A 23,578-nucleotide genomic window follows, 5' to 3' on the forward strand; every position below is an offset into this window, starting at 1 on the left:
TGCCATCCAATATATAAAATTCTCGTGTCACAGTCTTCGTTGCCATACTCCTCCGAAACGGCTTGACCGATTCTCATGAAATTTTGTGAGCATATTCAGTAGGTCTGAGAATCGGTCAACATCTATTTTTCATACCCCCCCCCCCCCCCCCATTTTTTTTTTTTTTAACTGCGCGCGGACGGATTCGCGGGGGACAGCTAGTAGTTATATATGATTCCAAATATTATTTACTAAAATTAGTACATTTTGTTTCGATTTCGCATTATATTGAATGATTCATACAAAAAAAAATAACAGAAATACTTAATTATGTCATTACTTCCTGCGTAACGTCTTTGATATTTTTCCGGTATTATAGGATTCAAACTTTTATAACGATTTGTAGTTAACCGCGAGCACTTGTCTTTGCTGTTGGGTGTACTGCGGTTGGATGAAAGTAAGGCCCAGGGGTATGTCTCGTCCCCGCACCCCTTTACGTGTCACCGATACGATATTGTTTATATATTGCTGTTCCATCGTCTCGTGAGTAATTCCGAGCCGCTATAAAGTTTGTCTAGTACTATACGTAGAGGTCAATCCTTCGTTGCTGTTTGTTTCGGTATTGTCCGATAACGATTTGATAAGTGTTTTTTTTTTCTGTAATATAAATGAATTCATAGGAAATTTAAGTCAAATGTCAAGTAAAATAGCTTGTGTAATTTCGTTATAATTGAACTGGTTAAATTTGAGACAGTTGAAAAATGCGTAGAAAATTCAGCGCCTTCGAACTTACCGCATTATGTTTAGGGTTCGAGTGTTACTTTTTTTTCTTTATTTCTATGTTATCTATGTAAAGAAGGATAGCTGAGTCATTGTCCACACCCACATTAATTTAGTGACCCTGTGCGCGCGTGATTACGTGCACTACAATACCACTGGGGATTTCCTAATATTAAAATAGTAATTGTTCCCAAGGTTACATGTTTCTACCATATATTGTCAAGTTCATTGTCAAAATATAATAAAATGATTGCCATTTAAATAATCATTCCTAAATAGTACGTGAATAAAGAAGTTTAAAGATGGATAGAAACGCCTTATGCTTAACTTAGTTCACGAGGTAAAAAAAGTTCTTTATATAAAGATCACAAAGGTTTTTGTACGCTTTAATATTGTGTTGTTCAACCGTTGAACATCTGTCATTCGGCAAGTCGGCCAGACTTCAGACACGCGCACTTTCCATAACAATTACCATACAAATCCCTCGCAAACCTCGACTTCCTGTCTACCCCGCCCCCCGCACATTTCGCCTCTATAATAATTAGTCGGGTCAATGAACTTAAGAACCAGAAATTATTTGCCCCCATTGTGGAAGTAGTCATTAAATTTTCGCACCTTATTTTTAATAAGACATTATGTAATTTTAACCGTAATACTAATACCCATAATCTAAAGAAGTAGACAAAGATTTCTGATCTGATTTCTTTTTTTGTTTATTTTACATCTATATGACTTAAAATATCTACATATTTGTCGAATTCATGTGAAAGCAATAAGTTGATCTAAAGACATCCTTAAAACCAATTTACCAGCTACTAAAATAATCTTTTTTTTATTTTTATAACAACTAGTGCGTGTGTTAAATGCCCTGTTTCCGAGCTAAACCGCAGACTTTCATTTTCCAGGTAGACAGGAAGTTTAATTTAAAACGATCATCATCCGCCAACTTGTTGTATTGTAATTCAAAAATCGAATTTTTTATTGTTCATAATTTATTTGTGAACGGAAAATTACTATTGACCTTTATTTCTTAAGTCGTAGTTCTCGTTAATTTTTCCTTAATTTACTTTTTCTGTTTCTTTATTTATGTAAAGAAGAAATCACTAATTATAAAGATAATTGTTGTTTTATTATTGGTTTTATGTTATTTTGTTATTTAAATGGCTAAAAATATAACACACGTAAAGAATCACCACATCGTCGCCTCAGTGCTTTTTTGTTCTATCGACCAAATTGACCGAAAATGGACTTTAAATGTAGTATCGTAAAGATTTAAATTTCAGTCTTGTTGGTAAAGGAAGATTAGGAAGTTTTTGTTTCTAAAACTACAAAAAAACATTTAAATTTTACGTATGACACGACACTGCAATGAATTTTTTGTGCTTATTTGTTCTAAGTCCAGTGTTTGTTTTATATCCTACATCGTTATAAAAATTCAGTGCTTGTGTGTTCTATGTCCAATGAATTGACCAATCACAGCCCACGACGCCATGTCCGCCATTTTGTTTAATTGTCATTGTTTCCGAAGTCATCACTGAGACCACTTAGTCGCTCCCGGAAAAAATAAAAAAAAACATATCAATCGTTGTGTGTTTGTGCCAGAATTGTTTCAAAGAAGTGATAAACAATGTCTGCAACTAGTCGCAAAAATAAATATAAGAAGATGCAGCTCCGAACTGAGCAGCGAGTACTTTTTAACCTTCTCTCGATCCCGTTATGAATTGGATACAGGGTGTTGTTTTTAATAACTGAGAACCATTTCTGCTAACTTGTACACTTTTACCCATCCCTCAAAGGGAGAGGGAGGGTCCGAAAAAATCATCATAAATCACAAGCGAGGGGGGGGAGGTTTAAGGAGATATTATGACGTGTATTTATTTTCGAGACCGAAAAAATAAGTTTTTACAATCTTGCATAATAGCGCTATAATAATAACTGATAACGCTAACAACATTTTAACCGACTTCAAAAAAGGGTGAGCTCAATTCTACGGTTTTGTTTGTTACCTCACAACTTTCGACTGGGTAAACCGATTTTGATGATTCTTTTTTTATTTGAAAGCTTGTGCTTCCCGTATATTATCCCGCTATTGTCTCCAGGTCAGGATCTGATGATGAGATCCCGGAGAAATCGAGGGAACTCTTATAGTTTTATAGGCACACTTGAAGCGATTTGTATATATAAAAAGCTATTCAGGTACCAACTTGAACATCGAATCGAGTTGCTGAGCTGATGATGGAAGGTGTAACTCCTTAACCGTTAGGAGTTAAGGGAAAATTCTTTGAGTAAATGGGTACGATTGGATGTAAGTTGCTATCTTTCCTGATACTTTCTAAATGAGCGGCACTAAGAAAGGATTTTTTTATATAAAATGACATTATTTTTACTTTTTGGTGGTACTCGTACCTTCTGTTTATTTGAAGTCGCTTAACATTTTTTTCCAATTTAGTTAATTTTAAATAATTAATATCTTGATCCGGAACACCCTTAAAATTTTAATACCTACCTATTCTTTATTCTAATATCTCATTTATTTTTTTCACTCAGCATCATTTAGCCCCAAGATAAGCACCTAAAGCTTGTGTTATGGGTACTACATGACTGATATACATATAATACGACTGATATACACTACCTATATAGATACAGGCTAGTTGAGACTGCCTCGCTCTTGTCATTGCGAGGTATGACTCGCCTGAACGCTAAGGTTGCGCTGTTTTTGTCCCACTAAGGGAATACAGCAGAAGTCCGTCTAAAAAAAAAAAACTACTTATATAGATATTTTTATTATACATAGAAAAACGACCAGATCATCTTGAACAAATACCCGCAACCTTTGCGTTACAGGCAGACTTTCGCCCTACTGCGCCACAGAGGTCCTCTATAGATCGAGGTAACTATTTAACAATTTTTTACTTATTGTTTCATGTACTTAAAAAGGATTGCAAAAGTCAAGAAAAAGCTTTTTGATGATGACAAAAGTTAATGACAAAAAAAATAAACATCCTATATATACTTTTGGCACATAGAACAAACAAGCACGCAAAAATGGAACAATAACTTTGGCCTATCTCTTATGTGATAATGTTCTAACTCCATATTCGTAATAACATTTGTGCATGTTTGTTCTATCTCCAAATATAAACTGTGAAATAAGGTATAATTCATAACCATCCCTACATGAGAATTATAAAAATCTATTGATTGGTAACTATTTTACTAAGAAAGACTTTCGAATCTAAAAACAAATGCTTTTTTTTTTAAATGGAGATAAAAACGTGTCTACTGGAAAAAGTAACCGTTGGTAGATAGAACAAATAAGCACTGAGGCGACGACATTACCTCGAGGGGTAGGCAGCGATTAAATATTTTTATTCACCGCGATCCTGAAAACTTTTGCATATTTGAAATAAGTATGTGTTTCCATTGTTTATATACTGCACATTATAAGTTACTTCAACAATTTTATATCTTTCATATTAACTTTTTTTATTTTATTAACGCTGTGCCCCTTGCATCTAGTAAAAAATACAATGTAATATAATACGCGGACTGTAAGTGTATTCAGAAGCTTCTGTCAGACAGCGCCTTCTAGCGGACAGACGTGACCTCACACGTCACCGCGAGGACCAAGCTGCAAGCTGACAGCTGCACTATGAGACAATGTGACTCAGGAATGACACGTCAGGAGTAAGGAGCGGGCTCTCACGGCCGCAGTCGCCCTATTATTCTTTAAGAACATGTTACTTTGTATTTAATAGTTAAAGTATAGAAATACGTACATATGTATTGCTGTTTATATTTTTCTGTAATACTAGTAAAAGGAAATAAATAATTTATGGTAAAGAATAACAATAATAGCGGGAAATGTTCGTAAATACGTTATTACTTTGTTTGCTGGGTTCTAAATTAGTGGATAAGTGTAGGTAGAGGACAACCCTATCCTTTAAATGGAGAAATAAGGATGGAAAACCTTTTTTTTAGGTCTATTTTTTTAAATTCATAAATAATTATATTTGTCTCTGACTTGTCGATTGACGTCATTTGAAAAAATGGCGTTGACTTTTTTTAGTAATTTATTAAATTATTTTTGTCATTTTTTTCTTTTGACAGTACAATGTCTTGGAACAAAAACATTTCTCATAATAAGATGCTGTAAAAAACCGGAAGAAGTGCAGCAAGCGAGTCGGGAAGCTGTTTGATAGCTTAAAAATTGATTCCCCAGAATGAGACAAGATATCCGGTCGATCGCGAGAGAGTGCGGTACACTCAGTGACAAAATTATTGCTTACATTCGCAAATATGGAAAAAGGTAAACTATATTTTCTTTTTGTTTCTCTAATGTTTACGCAATATAAGAATTTAGTTACATATGTTTATTATCGAATTTTATTAATAACGATACAGATAGACAGACAATGGAAAACATAATGTTTTTATTTCGTCTATAATTAGTCATTCTATAAATTTTTTAATATAATTTTTGAAAAAAATTACAAAGTAAATTTCAAAATACTGACTACACTAAAGGACAAAACAATTGATTGATAATGTTTAACGGTATTTTCATACACAGAACACCTTAACCACACAATCTTACCTCACACATACGTACCGTATGTTCACGACTGTACATGCATACGAAAAAAAGATGCCAAGTTCACAATAGTGCGCCTCGCATCTGCTATCCGGCGTTTTATAAGCAGATGTTCTCAAAAGGCCCGAGTAAAAAAAATCACTACCTGCCTGCACTCATTGTAGTACTTGCTTCAACTTGAGAAGGTTCGCACAGGGTGACCATAAGCTATTGAATACCTATGAATTGTATGGAAAATTAGGCAATTTGGGAGTTTGGTTAAAAAGTATTAAGTTAGTTGTTAAGTGATTGCTTTTTTGATGTTGATAAAATTAATTAAAACGATGTGTAATGATATTAAATCTAAGAAGTTTCCTTATTAAGTTTTTGAAAAATTTCTCTTCTACGATGTTTTGGTCTATTCTAAAGTCAAAATTACCCACAAGAAATATTTAATTGCATAGAACTAAAGCAAAAATATCAGATACATTTAAATAGTCCATGCAATTAATATAATTACAGTATCTGTATGCGACATCGAAAAATACAGTTCATATATGGCGAATTATGTATTTGAGTTATAACGAAAATACAGTTTTAAATTATTTTTTCTGTCAGTATGTCTGTCCACTTTTCCGCATTTGTTCCGTATAATCTCCGAAACCGCTGGTTCTATTTTGACGATACTAATTTTACTTAGATAAGTAAAGTAAGGAAAGTAGCTTAGATGTGCGGGTGTAACTTAGACTTTTTATTAATAACTAGCTTTTATCCGCGACTTCGTTCGCGCGGAATAAAAAATAGAAAACGGGGTAAAAATTATCCTATGTCCGTTTCCTAGTTCTAAGCTACCTGCCCACCAATTTTCAGTCAAATCGATTCAGCCGTTCTTGAGTTATAAATAGTGTAACTAACACGATTTTCTTTTATATATATAGATTATTCTGAACTTACGAAATCACGGGCAACCGATAGTGATAAATAATATCCTAGAGTCCTATTAGAATCATAGTAACCCTATTATTTTGTATACGAAATAAAGTAGAAATCTAAAGATTTCATACGCATTCATTCTTATTTCGACAACAAGGAGATCATAATTTTGTTAGTTGTTCCTCTTTGAAGACTCACCCTTGGCACTTTTCTTTCAAAACCAATTGTTCAATGAATACACAAACAAAGCGTGATAACTTTCGGGATGCAATAGCAATTTTCAAATTCTACTCCCACTACGTAATAACAAAATATACATTCTCTGTCTATTAGAATACTTTCTGATTAAGTTGATGAGATAATTTTCATAAAGATTGGTGTTTTTTTTACTAAAAGGACATCAATAACTAGGTACTTAGATTTTAAAATTAAAAATTAATTAAGCCAAGGCTTATGAAATCTGACGCGCTGACCCCACGTAAGTGGGATAAGGACAGGGATGGGTAACAGAGACAAGATCATGATAGGTACTCAAATTAGAAGGTTAGGACTAACTCATTCTTCGATTAATTTCTTTCGAAATAGTTATATAAAATTCGAGTAAAAAGTTGTGTAGTTAACGAATTCTGTGGTGACAGTGTTTTGTAATTTTATATCTTTTGTAGCTCAGATTTTCATAATGTAAAAATTATTTCTGGAAATACCGTTTATGTACGATAAAATATAAGACTAGAGTTTATAATCTATATCTATATATATCTAAAAGAAAGTCGTGTTAGTTACACTATTTATAACTCAAGAACGGCTGAATCGGTTTGACTGAAAATTGGTGGGCAGGTAGCTTAGAACCAGGAAAAGGACATAGGATAATTTTTACCCCGTTTTCTATTTTTTATTCCGCGCGGACGGAGTCGCGGGTAAAAGCTAGTAAAGAATAATAAAGGCCTTGAAAGTAAAGATGTATGTTGACCTTACAATGAAAAGGATGTGAGCTATGAAAGGTAATACGACGGTGAAATCCAATCGAGCCTCGCAGCATCCTGCGAAGCTTTTTAAATTGTTTGAATATAAACAGATGTTGATTAAAAACTGGTATAAAGTATATACCTTAACATATAAATAAATGAAAATTCATGGATTTTTAAATAATAGTTTTTTATATTTTATTTAATTAGCTTAGGCCTCTAAGTATTCGCCTGCCTACTGCTAGACGTAGTCCTTCTTTCTTTCCCTTTCCTTCAGCAGAATATGGATAGTAATTATTAGAAGATAATTGTAACATAAAAATAGTTTAGGTTTTAAAATTAACTTTCGGCGTAAAATTTCACATGAACCTTTTGCTTATATACTTTAGGTTTTATTTGGAGCAGTGTATATTTCGTAATCTGTAGAACAAGGATAATTATGTAGTCATAGTGTCGTGACGTTGGATGTAGTCTGCTAATTATGTACTTAGTTATTTATTCTGCGTTAATGTAAACCGAGAGCTATGTCATTAAAGACAAGCTGAATATTTTAAAACAGATAAACAGAAAGTGTCAATATTCTTTCTGTCATATTCAGAGACCTATAATGATTACTGGGAAAATCATTATACTAAGAATAGTTCAGTTTATATCTTTTAGTAGTGATTATCTTTATCCATTGATTAATTCCATCGCCTGCCATATGCCGATAACAGTTGGCTGATGAAGATTTCACACACTTTTCCGCTCGAAGTCATAACTACATATAGGGTTGCCAGGTCGCCAAACCTACTAGCAGGACACCAGGAAAGGTCGGACACCCTATATTATTTAGGATTGTCTCAGTATTAATAGGTACACTCTCGTTTAGAAAATGTAAAAAGCCTAATAAAAACCGGATAACCGTTTATTTTGGCCGGACACGCAATCAAAAAGCCTACCTATGTCCGGCTTTATCTGGACGCCTGGCAACGCTACCTACATAAGACAAAAATATTAGACAAGGCATAGTATAGTTAGCTACTTACAAATTAGGTAAAAAAAACTTGAGAGGTGTGTTGGGACACCCGGATGAAACGAAGTTCCTTTCAATTAATTAGTGAAGGAACCAATGTTTATTCTATGAATAAAAAACTTAAGTCTTCACAAGAAGTACATTTTATTTCTATGAATTTTCGTTATATATTGTCACGTCGTTGCCATGGTGAAGTAATGCTCATTCGTCATTAACATACTTACTATAGCAAAAAGTGTCGTGACAACTTTTCGTAAGAATTTTTTCCGTCTGGCCCCCTTTCACAACGCGCGATAAGGAACTTCGTTCCAAAAATATTAGACAAGACATAGTATAGTTAGCTACTTACAAATTAGGTAAAAAAATGATCTCTTACCAGACGCTTAAAGATGCGGTTCTCAATATTAGGTGGCGTCGTTTTTTATTGCAAGAAGATAGACTTTTGAACAATCTGATACACGTTGTGTCAAGTTTCGACATGTTTCGTTAGAAAGGAGAGCGTGAGAACTAATATTTTTTTAATTTATTTGAGAAACAAAACAATCATCACCTTCCAAACATTGGAACTTACAAACATAATTGGAAAATGGTTAATTATAGCATAGAATTGAATTAGAACTGATGATTATAGGAAGCAATCAATAGAAAATGTACCCACAAATATCTGAACCATTATTTTAAGTATTTTCAACACTTAAGGCGAAGTAAAAATTGATAAAATTTTAAAAGGGGTTAAGTTTTTGCAGAAACCTTGCTACAATCTATAAAAAGCTTATGAAAAACATTTGTGCCAAGGCGTCTAAGCAAAATTTCTCATGCAACCCTTGTACCGAATCTAAATTTATTCTAATAATAAAAATAATATCCCTTTGTCTGTCGGGACAAGGTCTCTCACTGTGACCTAAAACACTTTTCTAATATAAGCTGACATGTTTAGTGCAAGATAAAGTTTAAGCGAATATACGTTTGTGTTTAATAATACATGCAATTGTATTATACTTAGAAGGAGATTTTTTAAAGAGTCATTATAATTTTGTTTGTTTAATAAATATTTAGATTTAATGAACATTCGAATAAAATAGGTTTTGTATTACATTCAGGGCACGTGTAATTATTTGTAAGTGTTGAGGTAATAAGGCATTATATAGAAGTACTTTAGTACATTAGAGGTTTTATTCTTTGTTTGACGTGTTTGTCCATTTGAAATGTTTGACCTTGAACAAACAAATTTGACAGAAAATTTGATCGTTTACCAATTTACCGGGCGTTTAAGTTATTTGACTTAAATTCAACTGTTTTATAGTTGAAAAAAACTAAATTACTTATTCAACATTTTTTAATAAATACCACCGTAGTGCATATTCTGTTGCGTAAACTGCAAGCGAGGCGACTGAATGCATCTGCAAAGGGCATGAATACATGTCTAGACTTTTTGTGAGGTCTAGCATTCACTTGCAAAAAAAGGACTCTCACTCGCAGCATTAAAGAGATCTAAATCATAATGGTCCTGTAAAAATAGAAAGAGGAAGTCTTTAAGTCAAAAAACTGTTAGATTTAAGCTTTTAAAGTAGAGGATGATATTACCATGCTTTTACTCATTTATAATCATACGGAATTTATAAATATTTCGTACAAGAGTACAAGGAAATTTATTTAGTGTGTAGTTACCTCTACAAGGATATTAAAGTAGACTTGTTTTGTGTGAATATTATATAAATTTACTTTATTGAACGTATCATCATCATCATCAGCTCACTATACATCCCCACTGAGGGGCTCGGAGACTACCCCAAGTTAGGGGTGACTAGGTCATAGTCAACCACGCTGGTCAAGTGCGGGTTGACTTCACACATATCATTGAATTTCTTTTCACGTACATATGTGCAGGTTGCATCACGATGTTTTTCTTCATTGTAAGAACGTCAGACGTACGTTCGTATTGTACGTATACAAGACCAATAATTTTGGGCAATCAAGTCGGTTTATCAAATAGCAATGAGCTTAACAAAATAATTAAAATGTTTAATGGAAAGTATTAATAATAGTAATATCGTGTATTAATAGTGTATTTAAAAGTTAATTATTTTTTGTTTCAGATTACTGCTTATCATTTTTGTGTATCTTTATGTATTAAAAAGTGACTAAAGTGTCGCGTGTCACCCTTTTAACGCCACTCGCGTCATATTCCAAGAGATGCATTTTGGAGAACCTGCAACTGGGAGTGCATAACCTAATTCCTACATCCTCGTTGCGAAAAGGTAGATATTAACGAAGTGTTGGTTATCATATTAGTTTAACACTAAGTCTTGTCATATTTCGTATTCATTTAATTTTAGAAACGAACAAATCTATTATGATATCTTTTAACAAAATTTATAAGAAAATTTAATTCCAGATAATACGGCAAAATAGCTATTAGCTTCAATAATAATCCGATTAAAAAACAACCACGTTATTAACACAAGATTCACAAGTAGATGTTTTCAATTTTTGTCGCTTTTAATTTTTTTATATATAATAAGTAAAATAAGTTGATTAATGTGGTATGATATGCATAGGTTTTTATTAAGTACAGATACAGTAAGGTCCGTCTGGGTTGTACGGCGGCGTACGGGAGTGCACACAAATTGCGTGGCGTGCGTGAGTACCTGCGGCAAATTACGACCCGGCCAGGGCGGCAGGGCGGGCGGAAGCTGCGTCGCAGCCCGCCTTATTGCAGTCGCGTAGCCCCCTCCCGGCCGTCGGCCCGCGCTCCGTGCCCCTGCCCCACCACCCCGCTGCGAGCAACCGGGCGCGTGCGCCCGCCGGCCGGCGACTCAGTTCAACGCCGCGCCGCGACTGTACCGCTCGTGTGTTCATGACAAACCGCGGCGTTTGAAAACGATCGAACGCGTCTCACCAATATTTTAACGAGTGACACGAGAGGGCGACCTCTCTCAGCCGACAAGATTGCTTCTCAAGTGGAAATGCCGTCGAGCCTGTTCGGCGAGCTGGGCGGCGGCGGGCTGGTGGAGGACCAGAGCGCTTTCCGTTTGGCGCTGGAGCTGAGCATGCTGAGCCTGGGCGAGCCGATGCCGACGACAAACCCCCTAGCGAGCCCCATCGGGTTCGCACCGCCGCCCGACGACCGCGCCAAGAAGTCCCAGAATATGACGGAGTGCGTGCCGGTGCCCTCCTCGGAGCACGTCGCAGAGATCGTCGGCAGACAAGGTACCGTATGTTTGAGGTTAGGAGCGACCGGCGCCGCGCGCCCCCGCCACCCTTACATAAGGGCGCACGTGTCGTGCCGGCTCGCTCAGGTTATGTTCGATTGTACGACACCCTCGGAGCAACTCTGTCTTAATTACACATCGCAATTACTTTTTGTTTGTTTACCCTCTCGAAACAGTTTGTCGGAATGTACCTCGTCTCCAGATATGGCTTTAAATTTGTATTTCATTATGAACATTAGTCTAAACTTTTTGATATTATGTTTTCGAAGCAAAACTAAACCTTGTATATTTGTTGCAATGGATTATTCGAGATCTTAAAAATCTTTCTAATTTCTCGCTTCGAGACGCAGCATTTCGAATCGGTTATAGAAGAAATAAAAAACGCCGGATCTAATTAAGAGGTAGAATTCGACAAAAAATGATATCCCGAGGGATGTTGTGATTCTCGGGCGAGGGTTGCGTAAAAAATTCCGACAAAGTGCGCCGCGAAGCGAACCTTATCTGAGACTAATTTCTCTAAATGTGCAACGCACAGGATTTGCTGCGAAAAAAAACATTATGAAAAGTAGAACCTGAAAATTCTATCTTCGCTCCAAGGATGTTGTCGTTATCTAGGAATGTTTAAAATTATTTTTTAATTGTAGGTAGATTTTGTTCATGCAACTGTTTTATCTATTAACATTCAGTCTAGTGTTAAGTTATATTGCGTCATTATGCTGCATTATTTATTCCAATTTTTTTGCTAGATTACTCGCTTATTTTTATTTTATTGTATATAATTCTATACAAACGTAACTAGTATAAAATAGTTTTATCACAAAAATGTCGTCATCCCGTATTTAGTTTTGTACGTTAATGTTTTTTGTGTAATTGTATGTAATTAATTTTTTAATACGCTTATCAGTTTGTACGATGTAACCCACAACAATGCGCCTTAGAACAACTAACAGTATCAAAATAATGAAGGCCGCGCATACTTAATTTGACTAAAGGGTTGTCACCTTACGAATACACATTTTTGAATTTCGAAAGGCTTTCAATTGTTTTTAAAGCACACGTGCGAATTATCCATTTTAATAGATCATTCAAGAGATTGCGATTTTTGTTAGTTTCCTGCCTTAGAAATATTATGTTGATAACGTTTTAGAATCGACTTACGAAGACAATTCAATCTGTTATATTGTTCTTGTTGTAGCGGTCATAATCTATATATAAGACGTACATAATCTATGTGGAATTTGATATAACAAATTACTTGGTACAAATAAGTATAGATTGATATTATTTTTTAGAACAAAACGGCCATTCGATATTTGGTAATAATTAAAATTGTAAATTAAAATTTTTGTATACATATTTTCAATTAAAATAAAATATTTTCTTATGCGACAACCCTAGCCACAAAGATACTAGTTAAGTTGCCGCAACGAATGCCTGCTTCATATAAAATACGAAATAGGTAATTAGTTTAGTAGGCGTCGTGAATATATTTGGGGATATCTTTGAATTGAGCCGTCACTACGTCACGCACCACGGCAGCGGCGTTTGGGCTCGACTGGCATTGTCAAAGGCAACAACGTATCACTCTAATAAATTGACTCAAATCATTTATGGGTCAATAAAAACATAATAAAGAAACCATAAATTATAGAAGGGAATAATCTATACACTAAACTAAAATTTGTTCATTTGAAAAAAGAACTAAGTATAAAGTATAGAAAAGTACCAACGTATTAAATTTAAATTTTTGTAAAACAGCTGTCTTCGTATGTTTATTCCCGCAATAAGATCGTTGCTGCTGAATAAAGTTGTCCAAATAAATAGAAGACCGCAATATTAACGAAACGGGTAAATGTCGAGACATTTTAATTGTTTCTACCTAAAATTAAAGTAAAATTTATTTTCGTAAAGTGACAGTTGATACCTTCACTTTAGCTAGACAACTAGTAAAATGCCTTCAATATTTAAGCAATTGTTTTATTTCTTAGCAAAATTTTTAAAGTTTTTTTTTATTAAGCTCGTATAAAAAATGTTGTAATTCAGCAAATATTAATATATTCTAAATTGTCTACAGTGAATTTTTTTCATCGAGACACCGATATGAGCGACGTAAATGTTTATGGCTTACTCTATGTTCGCACGAGGCCAAAACAATGAGGCAGAGTAGTACACTGCAGTACTGCCATTATTGAAACACACACGCAGAGATACAACAGTATTGCTTTGAGAGTTAATATGCGTTCAAACAATATTAGTACTGCCCTGTCCTGCTACTCTGCCTCACTGTTCTGCACTTATGTGAAGCTACTGGGGGAGGAGAGGACGCGATCCGCACGGGGTCAATATACAGAGTGTAACTCTGTCACACACGGCTCATATGAGAACTTCTTACGTTGTTCGTTTTACATTCTATAGAAAGCACTAAGTAAGGTGTACAGCAATTATTGTGGCACAATGACCAATGTTACTTTTGTTTAAAAAATTGTCACGTGATTATTATTAACGTCAAATTCCTTGACAGCTGGTGACAGTTAACAGTTTAATGTTCTACAACTTTAATATTAATATCATTAATATTTATCGTATAGAAATATATTGTTTTATTATTATTTACACTTATTACAAAATAAAGAACTTAAATTGTACTTATAAAAATATCTATGGATCAGACGTGCAAAGAGGTACAATTTAATTAAGAACAGGTATTAGGCGGTCGGCGATGCGATGTTTGCGAGGTCTTTTTAAATCGGTTGCTCGGCTTCGAGTCGGAGGTGCATTCCGCTGGAAACCTTTCCCATAGCGAAGAACAATAATACACAATTATAGTGGACTATATCGCGGTACATTCCGTTGCGTTTCCAGTCGAAGCTCGTAAAGGCCAAGCAAAAAATCCACCAACAAGTTGCAACCTTGTCTCAGTACAGAGAGCTGCATTCGGTTAAAGAACTCTGCCGGGGCTCGCTGCCCTTTAAAGTGACAAGGTGGTAAAGCGAGCATTTTGTATTATGTGGGTTACGTCGTTATATTTAGGTCGTTTCGTTCGGGCATCGGCGTTCGTTCGAATGTTTTAGTTCTGCGAGACGGCATGCACTTTTGTTTTTTCGTTCCTCCGCGGGAATTAACTGTGGTTTGGCTTTTCGATTTATTTGACGTTGGTAGTAGCTGCCGACTGCATTTGTGTGTAAGTTGGTACTCTAACACGTACTAAAAATTGCAGCCTAGTCGTTTAATGTAGTCTCATAATGTTTGGTATATTTCTCATTTCTTTTAGTTTTTCTATTCTATTATTATGTAAATAAAAAGTTACATAATTTGTTGTGAAAACTAATACCTAAAAAAATTAATAAAACCAGTTCTTTAGTTCAATTGAAAATATAAAACCTAAATAAAATCACCGGATATCTTAATATTAAAGTTTTAACCTGAATGGTGTAATTGAGATAAACTGGTAACCCTTGTAAGGATCCATTAAGCAAATGGGAAGCTTTAAAGTTTCGTGTTTCACTCGGAACATTGCGAAATTACACGCAAATAAGTTGTAAGGGCAATTACAACAACTGCCACCATATCGACGTGAAGGGCGAAGTACCATTACATCTTATTATTTATAATAGCTTCAATAAAAGATTTTTTTCATCGACTTACTTTTTAACATTGAGAATACAATGATTTCGATTCTCAAGGATATATTTCAATTGATCCTGTGATTTTTGAAGAATAAAACCTTCTTGAAGTTTCTGACAAATTTTCCTGACATTTAAATATAGTAAATTACATCAATCTGTAAGAAATATTAAAAAGTCCAAGGTCCGTTAAATGTGGTATTCTCCTGAATTGCGATTTTTCTGGTAGAAAAAAAAAAACACCATGAATTATATAAAAACTCCTTGGAGTTCCTTTTTGTTGTTGATGCCTGTTCACAATGGAACAGTAAGATCGTAGAATGGTAGAAATTCAATACGCACTCAACAAAAGTTCGTTTTCAAGGGACTTGTTTTCTTGGTACTTGATCACAAATACGATTTTCTGCGCTGCCGTGTCTGGGCACGTTTTATTTTTGTCTGTTTTTATGCATGCGTTTTGTGTTTATTGAAAGACGTAATAGATTTTTTTTAGATTATCTACTTTTGTACGCTCAAGGGTTGCTTTAGTAAGGTTTTGAAGATTTATGCCCGAATACTGAAACGTCACTTAAATATGTAAGAGCGTCTTAAATTATAAGACCACGCTTAAACTCCAATATGGAATTTTCGTAAGTCAGTTAAAGACGCATCTCAACTTTGATGCCACTCAAGTCGTACCATGCTTAAAGGCCACTCAATATCACATTTCTTATACTGGATCGTCACTCAACGACATTTTGCTGTCAAAAGAACTGTCATGTCGACTTAAGTACGCCATCAATTTAAGAGTGGTCGCGAGCTATCTTAAAAGTAAAAATCTAAGGTGTTAACATGTCTGCTTCATCATAATCATCGCATTCGGACAAATAAAATTCTCATGTCACAATGTTCGTTCCCGTATTCCTCCGAAATGGCTTGACCGATTCTCATGAAATTGTGTGAGCATATTCAGTAGGTCTGAGAATCGGCCAAAATCTATTATTCATACCCCTATAAAGTTTTTTTTAACTGCGCACAAACGGAGTCGCGGGCGACAGCTAGTATTTATATAAAAATGCCGACTGAACGAGAATATATCGAAATCGCAAATAGGTTTGTAGCGACATCTGTCTGCGCCCGCTTAAACTGCTTAAAAAGTGTCTTGATGATATTATGATTTATTAAAATTTTATTAATTTAAACTTGTCAAAACATAACGCCAGATGCTTTCCATTCTACAAAAGTATGGTCAAATTTTTTAATTTTTTTTATTTAAAAATACTTTAAACAGAAAGGATATTTTTAACAACCTTCTTTGATTTTTGATTATTTAGTATTTTTATTTTAAATTTCTTTACTATTTGGGAATGAACACGTCTTACAACTATAGGTTGTCCAAGCCATGCTGCGTGAAACGGATACGTAAAGTGAATTTTAAGAAAACGTAATCGAGAACAAGTATTTTTTATACACTCTTTGACCGAAAACAAAGGATGTTGCCATGACGTAAAAATAATACGTCTACTTACGGAATCACGCGCTTACATGTCTTGATTTGCGTTTGTGTATACCACTTAAATTTTGACGTCTGTTAAATTGTAAGCAATGCTTACGAAAGGAGATATTTAAGTAACGTTTCAGTATTCGGTCATTAATCTCATAAAGACCGGATATAAACGAGACGTTTATCTTTGTTAATCAAAAAAGTTTTTGTAAATTTTGTGTGTATTGGTGTCTGTCTGTCTATCTCTCTCTATAAAGGTTTATTCAAACTATGCGTAGGCTGGTAAATAAGGTTACTTTTAAAATGATTTACCAGGATCACATAAGTTATCGATAGGGGTACATTGAAAATAACTATTATTTCATACCTATACTGAAACTTTTGCTTTAGTGGAAATGTTCTTGGTTTAAGTTTCAATCCATAGACAAGCTTAATTTAAAAGTTGCCTCTGAACAAGGTTAAAAAACATAATTATTTTCCCATTCAGATAGTTGGAATAATACTCTATATGCCTTTTAGTTTATTTACGAACAGCGAAACTACAAAATTATCTTCGCTTGACTTATTCATAAATATACTTTCAATGGAATTATTAAACTTGTTTTTTTTTAATAGTTTATTCGCGATAATTACGAACACCTCTGAAAGCAATATCCGTATTGACAGTAATAAAACAAGAGAAGTACCAGTTAACAATGTAATTGCAAGACTGTGGGGTAGACGTAAAAAAAATAGTAAAAAGAGAAGAGGTACAACGCACCGGGGCAGGTGCTGGTCGAGGACAAAGAGCGATTTCAATACAACATTTTGAATTCCTCTCAAAACATAATTACGACCTTATAACTACGCACTTTCAATGACATGAATGTAAAGTGTGCACATCCTTTATGACAAATCGTGTCACCTAGCAATTTCGACCTTAGTACCTAGGAATTAAGGTAGTGCTGGTTGGCAAAACCGAAGCTTTGTTTGTAAGGAATGACATGTGTTTGAGACAACGCAATATACCAAAAGGAGGTTGTTTAAAATTCTCGAGTTTACGCGCGGACAGGCGGTGACGTCACGTCCGGCGTCGCCTCGCTCTGCTATCGATGTCCGATTGTTGCGATGCGATCGTCGGCCGCTTTGATGGTTTTGATTTGTGGTGGCGCGCCGCGGTGTCGTGTCGTGCGACTTGTACATTTCGGTGTCGGACGACCTTGCGCGTGTCATGCGGGAGCTTTTGATGCAACTGCACACCACACGATATGATTTTAATAATAATTTTTGTATTAATTTGTCATGATGAGTCAATAAAGCTAGGATCTACAACTTTCAATCTCCTGGATCATTATTTTCAGCAGCCTTTTTACAAACATGTTCAAAAATTGTAAATAGTCTTTTGGATTAAACCAAAAACTGGAAGCTGTTGTTTGTTTTACTTTAAAATTTAGCTACTCCATCTAGTTTAAAATGTTTAACGGTTAAATAAGTCATGTAAAGTAGACAAACAATATCGTAGTGGACCCGCAACATATCTCATTGTCATAAATACCCTACTCATTGCTCCCGACATGCTCTCGGTATTTTAAATATGAAATAGGCCATAACAAAGTTTCCAAAGCGTCGCAGTGAGTAATTCATCCCCGTCAGTCAAAGCCGGTTCCGCTGACGACCGTCAGGACCGGTTCCACATCATTGACTGCCAACCCCTCTCTCTACCTCCCCCCCGAACCTCTACTCATCATTTTGATACAAGTTTCTTTACTATAACGTGTGTAACTCTCGATTTTGTACATGTTTTGAGACATTTTTATCGTTATGTTGCAATATTTTGTGCTCATTTGCAAAATATAGCTCGCTTTAATAATTTCAGTGCGTTTAAGTTATTTTGATGTACTTTATTAATTTTTTAAGTAAGACGTAAAAATTTACAATTACGAGTAAAACAACAATTAAAAACGAAAGAGAAAATAATGTAAGGCACACGTGCGAGTGGAATGTACTAAGATCGCAACACTGGCTAGTAGGCGACGAGAGGGAATCGACGAGATTCGCAGTGCGGCGCGGCGTGCGTTCCGGTCGACGCCACCGCGCTCAGGGTCAAGGCTTCGGCTCCTGCCCGCTGCTGGCCGCCTAGTACGCGCGGGGAGCGACGACGCCCGCAGTCCAGCGGAAACGGAGCGCTAAAAGCGAATCTGCACCATACTTATCTGTAGCTTTCCCACGACTTTGTAAGCAGACATTGTCAGGTCGACCTTAGATTGTATCCACATTTCTCTAGATATCGTCGTTATAAATTGTGCTATATCCGCACGACTGATGCAACATGACGCCTTGTTTGTCTCCGGGCAATACAAACGTCAACATTGATATTAAAACTCTTTCAATAATCACTAAATCGGTTGTTAAGCGGCCGGCCGCTATTACTTTAACAAGATTACACAAATCTCTATGCGTTGACAATTTTTGAATGAAACTACTCGAGACGGGAAAAAAATAAACGAGCATATGGTCCCGCCGCGGAGACGTCCCGAAATTCCAGGGCCACGTTTTTTCTTTAACTTGACAGATGCATTCTGGGACGCTGCTAACCGCATCTTGTGTCCTTATCGTGCACTCGGAAATGAGATCTATGCCGCGTCGGCGGCGTCCAAATCGGGGGTTATTTTAAGGTGGATTAGGCCATCCCTGTCGCTCACCGTGGCGCCAACGCCTGGGAATAGGCCGCTCGCTCGCTCCTGTTTATATTGTACGGTGTAGCAGCATTCTTAAACATGGCTACTTTTTGTTTTTGTAACTGGGCGATCTAGCGGCAGAGCGTGACACGACGCGACCTCCGGTACATGCGTCGTTGAAGACGTCTGGTGACGTCATGCCGCGCCGGCACCCCCGCGTCTGCGAAACTTAGGGACCCTAATGAATGACTTCCTAATTGCCGCGCTACCACAAATAAGCCCGTAATCCGGTGCGAAATCCGTCTCCGTTTAATTGTGGACCTTGGGCCGTTTCGTTTCTGAGCTGCGAATCGATTGACGAACGTCTGGTGACGAGTGCTTATGGTCGCGAGTGATTATTTGTTGCTCGGCTATCGAGTACTAAGTCCCGAGAGGCCGAGGTATAAAATGGAGTCTTAATACATAGGCACTGAATTGAGTTCAATTCGCTTGCCTGGTTCGTGCGCGTCCGATCACTGTGGAAGCGTATACAGCGATGTTAGGGGCGACAAGTCGATGTGCTTCCCGCACTAATGTTGACAACAATCCATCTCGCGCTGTCAGCCGGCGCCGCGAATTAGACTCACTCCCATTTCGATTTACTCATCGTCCAGAGCTTGCAATGAGCGGCCGTCGTGGCGACTTCCATTAGTCTCCGGCTGGCGATCGTTTCTGAGAGATCGTGCAATTTCAGAGCGAGATTAATTTATTTGTCGCGGACTACATTATGTTGGGAGTAAAAAGGCGTCGCGTTTGTTTTTCTCTCGAAGGTTTAATGACAGACAGGATATGATGATGTGTCGGTGTCAAAGTCCCTGCCGCAGCGCGCAGATGTGCGAAATGTCGACACAAGAATGTGGCCTCTCTAGCCGTGTGCATGGACTCAACCGTCCGCTCTACTGGACATGCACAATTGTTTTAAAGCTCAATTAACTGTAACCAGTCGTCATAGTATCAATAGTTGATCGTATATTCGCCGGTTTTAATTATAAAAATACTTTTTTTTTCATTAAATCACATGAAATAATTGTATATAAACACACTTTTAACACATCTGACATTAATCATGAAACAAATGTCAACTTACTCGTACTTTCACCTTTTGACAAGCGAAAGCTATTTCTTGATATATATGTTATGAATTCAATAATAATAGTGTAGTGTTGGTCACATCTGCCGGCAACCGTCGTGTGGCATTCACACCTGCCGAGCCAACCGTCTTAGCCGCAAGCCGCGGGTAAGCCGACGAAATTGTAAAGACGTTAAAAAGTAAACAGTCAAGTTACAGTTGATGAAACAAAGTTAAAACAGAATATAGCTTTCTATGCATACTTTCTGCATTTGCAATTTTTTTAATCACATTTTGGTATATTTGTTAAGGGTTAGTTGTCAAATTGTTTGGTTTTTAGAAGTATTTGAAAGTTTTACTTTCGTATGCTAAATAAAAAGCTATCAAGTTATTTTAGTACAGCTGAACAACAGAAATTAAATTGTATGTTTATTTAATAACTTCCTATATCCAAGTGTTAAATTATACGATCAGATTGTACTTTTGCGTTTTAAATATGTTTCTTTTTTACCGTCTCCTGTGCACATATATCTGATTACGAAAATGATTCATTTTATATGTCAACCGGTACAGACAATCTTTTTATTTATTACATACTCTTATTTAAATATCACCAGATAATTCTTGATACTTTAATCATTCAAGCAACGCTAATGACTTTATGAATAAGTTGTTTGCGGTTTCATACCAAAATTTATTAAGTGCTCAATTTCGACAGGTATTTTTTGAAAATATAACAGGTTTTACATTTTTACGTATTACTTAAACTTACATTTTTCTTTCATAATTTAATTTAAGTTATTCAAAATTCATGTGTTCTGTTGGTATAAAATTTAATAGGACGAGTTAATAATCCACAAACTACTATATTTTTCTTATGTCAAAATTTGGCGCCATACAATCAAACAAAGATCCCAAACATGTTCGAAAAGCTTACGAACAAGACTCGTTGAAACTAGTCGTATTAACTTAACGTCTATTTAAAACGTCTCGCGTCGTTATAACAACGTAGTTAACAAAGGGTGGCAGCTGTGTCTACCGTTGACGTCGACCACGCGTGAACCAACGGTCGCTACTGTCCCACGGGGGGTTCACTCTTACACTAGTTCTGCTAATGTATGTCAATGGTATGGAAGTTAATTTGAAAATGTCATTAGTATGGATGATGATTTGATTAAGATAATGTCAATAGTACGAAAAATGAAATAAAAAATGCTTCTTTTGAAGCTTGATTATTTTGTCACCAACATAGGGGTCTTAAGTTACAGTGGAGTTACAATTTTGTACAAAACTTACTCATTTTGCAAAGTAAATCGATACTGAAAATAAAACAAAGAGGATACGAAAAAAATAATCCTTCATATTTACTTAAGTTACAATAATTATTTTTGGTTTAATTTCAAACAATTAATAAAAGCTAAAGTATCAAAAAACTTAAAGCATACATTGATAACGTTTAAATAGTTTTCCTTAACCTATTTAAATGTAATTTATATTTGAATGGTAAATCCACATCATTACTGCTAATAATGTGCCAATCAATACTTTTAGTTCGTTGCTGAGTAACTAATTATGTTTCTTAGTTTTTGTTCAACCTACATCTTATTAGGAGGTGTGGTTATGTTAGACAATTTTAATATCATATAAATAAATATATGTTGTTAATTACAAAACTCTAGGTCAAGTACCCACCTTTAAATAATACTCACATATTTTTCTACGAATATAATTTAAACCTAACTTTACTGTCTCGTTTAAAAGCTTAGGTATTCATTTGTTGTGTAGTTATTTAATTTTACACATGTTTAAAGTATCAATCATAGTTAATCGAACTATAAAATTTGTATTCCCCGATGTTTGTTATTATTTTAATTAATTTAACTTCATTTTTCTTACCTTGGTTTTGAAAGCTAGTTAATCAATTTTAGGTGGTTCGATAATATTCCTATAAGCCAGGGGTAGCCAAGTGATCGTTTGCGACTATTAGTCCAGTCGATCATGACAAGATAAAAAATATAAATAAATTAATTATAAAGTCCCTTTTAATAATAAAAAAAAAATTCTACATAATTGTCTACTGAACTATGTTGTTTCAATTAAGTTCTAATTATGTTGTGTACCCCCGGTATAGGCAATACCTACATTGTTACAAGATAGTAAGTTCCCAGACCTTAGGCTGTTTATACAATTAATATCAATCTTAATAAATATAAATAATAATTAATGTCATTATTTCTCTCACTTGCGATTACTAAATAAATAATGCACTCGAATCTTTTATCTTAATGAAGTATACGGGAACAATTCACTTATTTTAATGTGATAGATAATTCGAATGTCTCTCCAATGTTTTTCTTTTTGTTACCTACGTAGCATTTTCTTAGAAAACAATTAAAAAATTTCATTTTCCTACCAAAAATCATACTTACTTAATTTTTTACGCAGTTATTCACCTATAGATTGTTAGTGTTATTTTGACGAAATAAAGTGAAGAAATAAGTAATTTGTTTCTATGTAGCATAGGTATATAATAGGGTATATATACCAGAGCTCGCCGTGAGACTGGGCTATGTATGATTCATTGCGGCCGTGAGTTATTGCGTCCCAGTAATCGTGCGGACGTCGGGGTTATCGCCTTCTATCACAATAAGCGGAAATTTATAACTTACGGTCAGCGGGGATACGACGACCGCTAACAGTGTACGTCTTGCTAAAAGATCAAGGACACGAGTTTTAGCGAAAGTTACGTACAAACGTTTCATGTAGTCCTGGTAAGAATCTCGCTGGTTACCTATTTAGTTCCAAACGATTGTTATTTTTCCTTTAAATTTGAGCTTCATGCTTTTAAACTTAATTTTTAAATTGGTGCTCAACTTCCCTTGTTAATGACAAAAAAGAAGGTTAAAATTTTTACAAAAGCAACAATACAACTTTTATCTATAATTGTAAAATTCCTTAACGCCTGGAACAAAAGGTGCGCCTGTCGAAAAACATAACTGTAGGCATCGAAATGACCACCGAAAAAAAGTCGGTCGAGTCAAAAGACCCGGCCGTTATTAAACTGTGGGTCTCTAAATTCACATGAAAGAGTCTACCTGGACCCCGAGAGCATACCTGCGCTTATCAGCGTTCTATTAGCGATAAATTAAAACGTTCGAGTTAGTGGGATTTATGTGCACTACATTATTTTTACATTCGCAACGGGGTTGCTGAACTGCTCGGAACCGGTAACTCGATATTGTTTACC

The 23,578-nt window shown here is 35.5% G+C and overlaps 1 protein-coding gene across 1 annotated transcript in view; it reads left to right on the forward strand.

The window, feature by feature from the left end:
- The first annotated feature begins 11,085 nt into the window (after positions 1 to 11,085).
- The window catches only part of LOC106711459 (RNA-binding protein MEX3D), a 53,246-nt gene continuing 40,753 nt past the window's right edge, over positions 11,086 to 23,578 (forward strand). The window contains exon 1 of the mRNA XM_014503772.2: positions 11,086 to 11,458. Within this exon, the coding sequence (XP_014359258.1) occupies positions 11,215 to 11,458 (244 nt within the window). The 5' untranslated portion in view covers positions 11,086 to 11,214. The remainder of the gene's footprint in view (positions 11,459 to 23,578) is intronic.

Source organism: Papilio machaon, chromosome 20 (genome assembly GCF_912999745.1).
Source record: "Papilio machaon chromosome 20, ilPapMach1.1, whole genome shotgun sequence".
Taxonomy (NCBI): Eukaryota; Metazoa; Arthropoda; class Insecta; order Lepidoptera; family Papilionidae; genus Papilio; species Papilio machaon.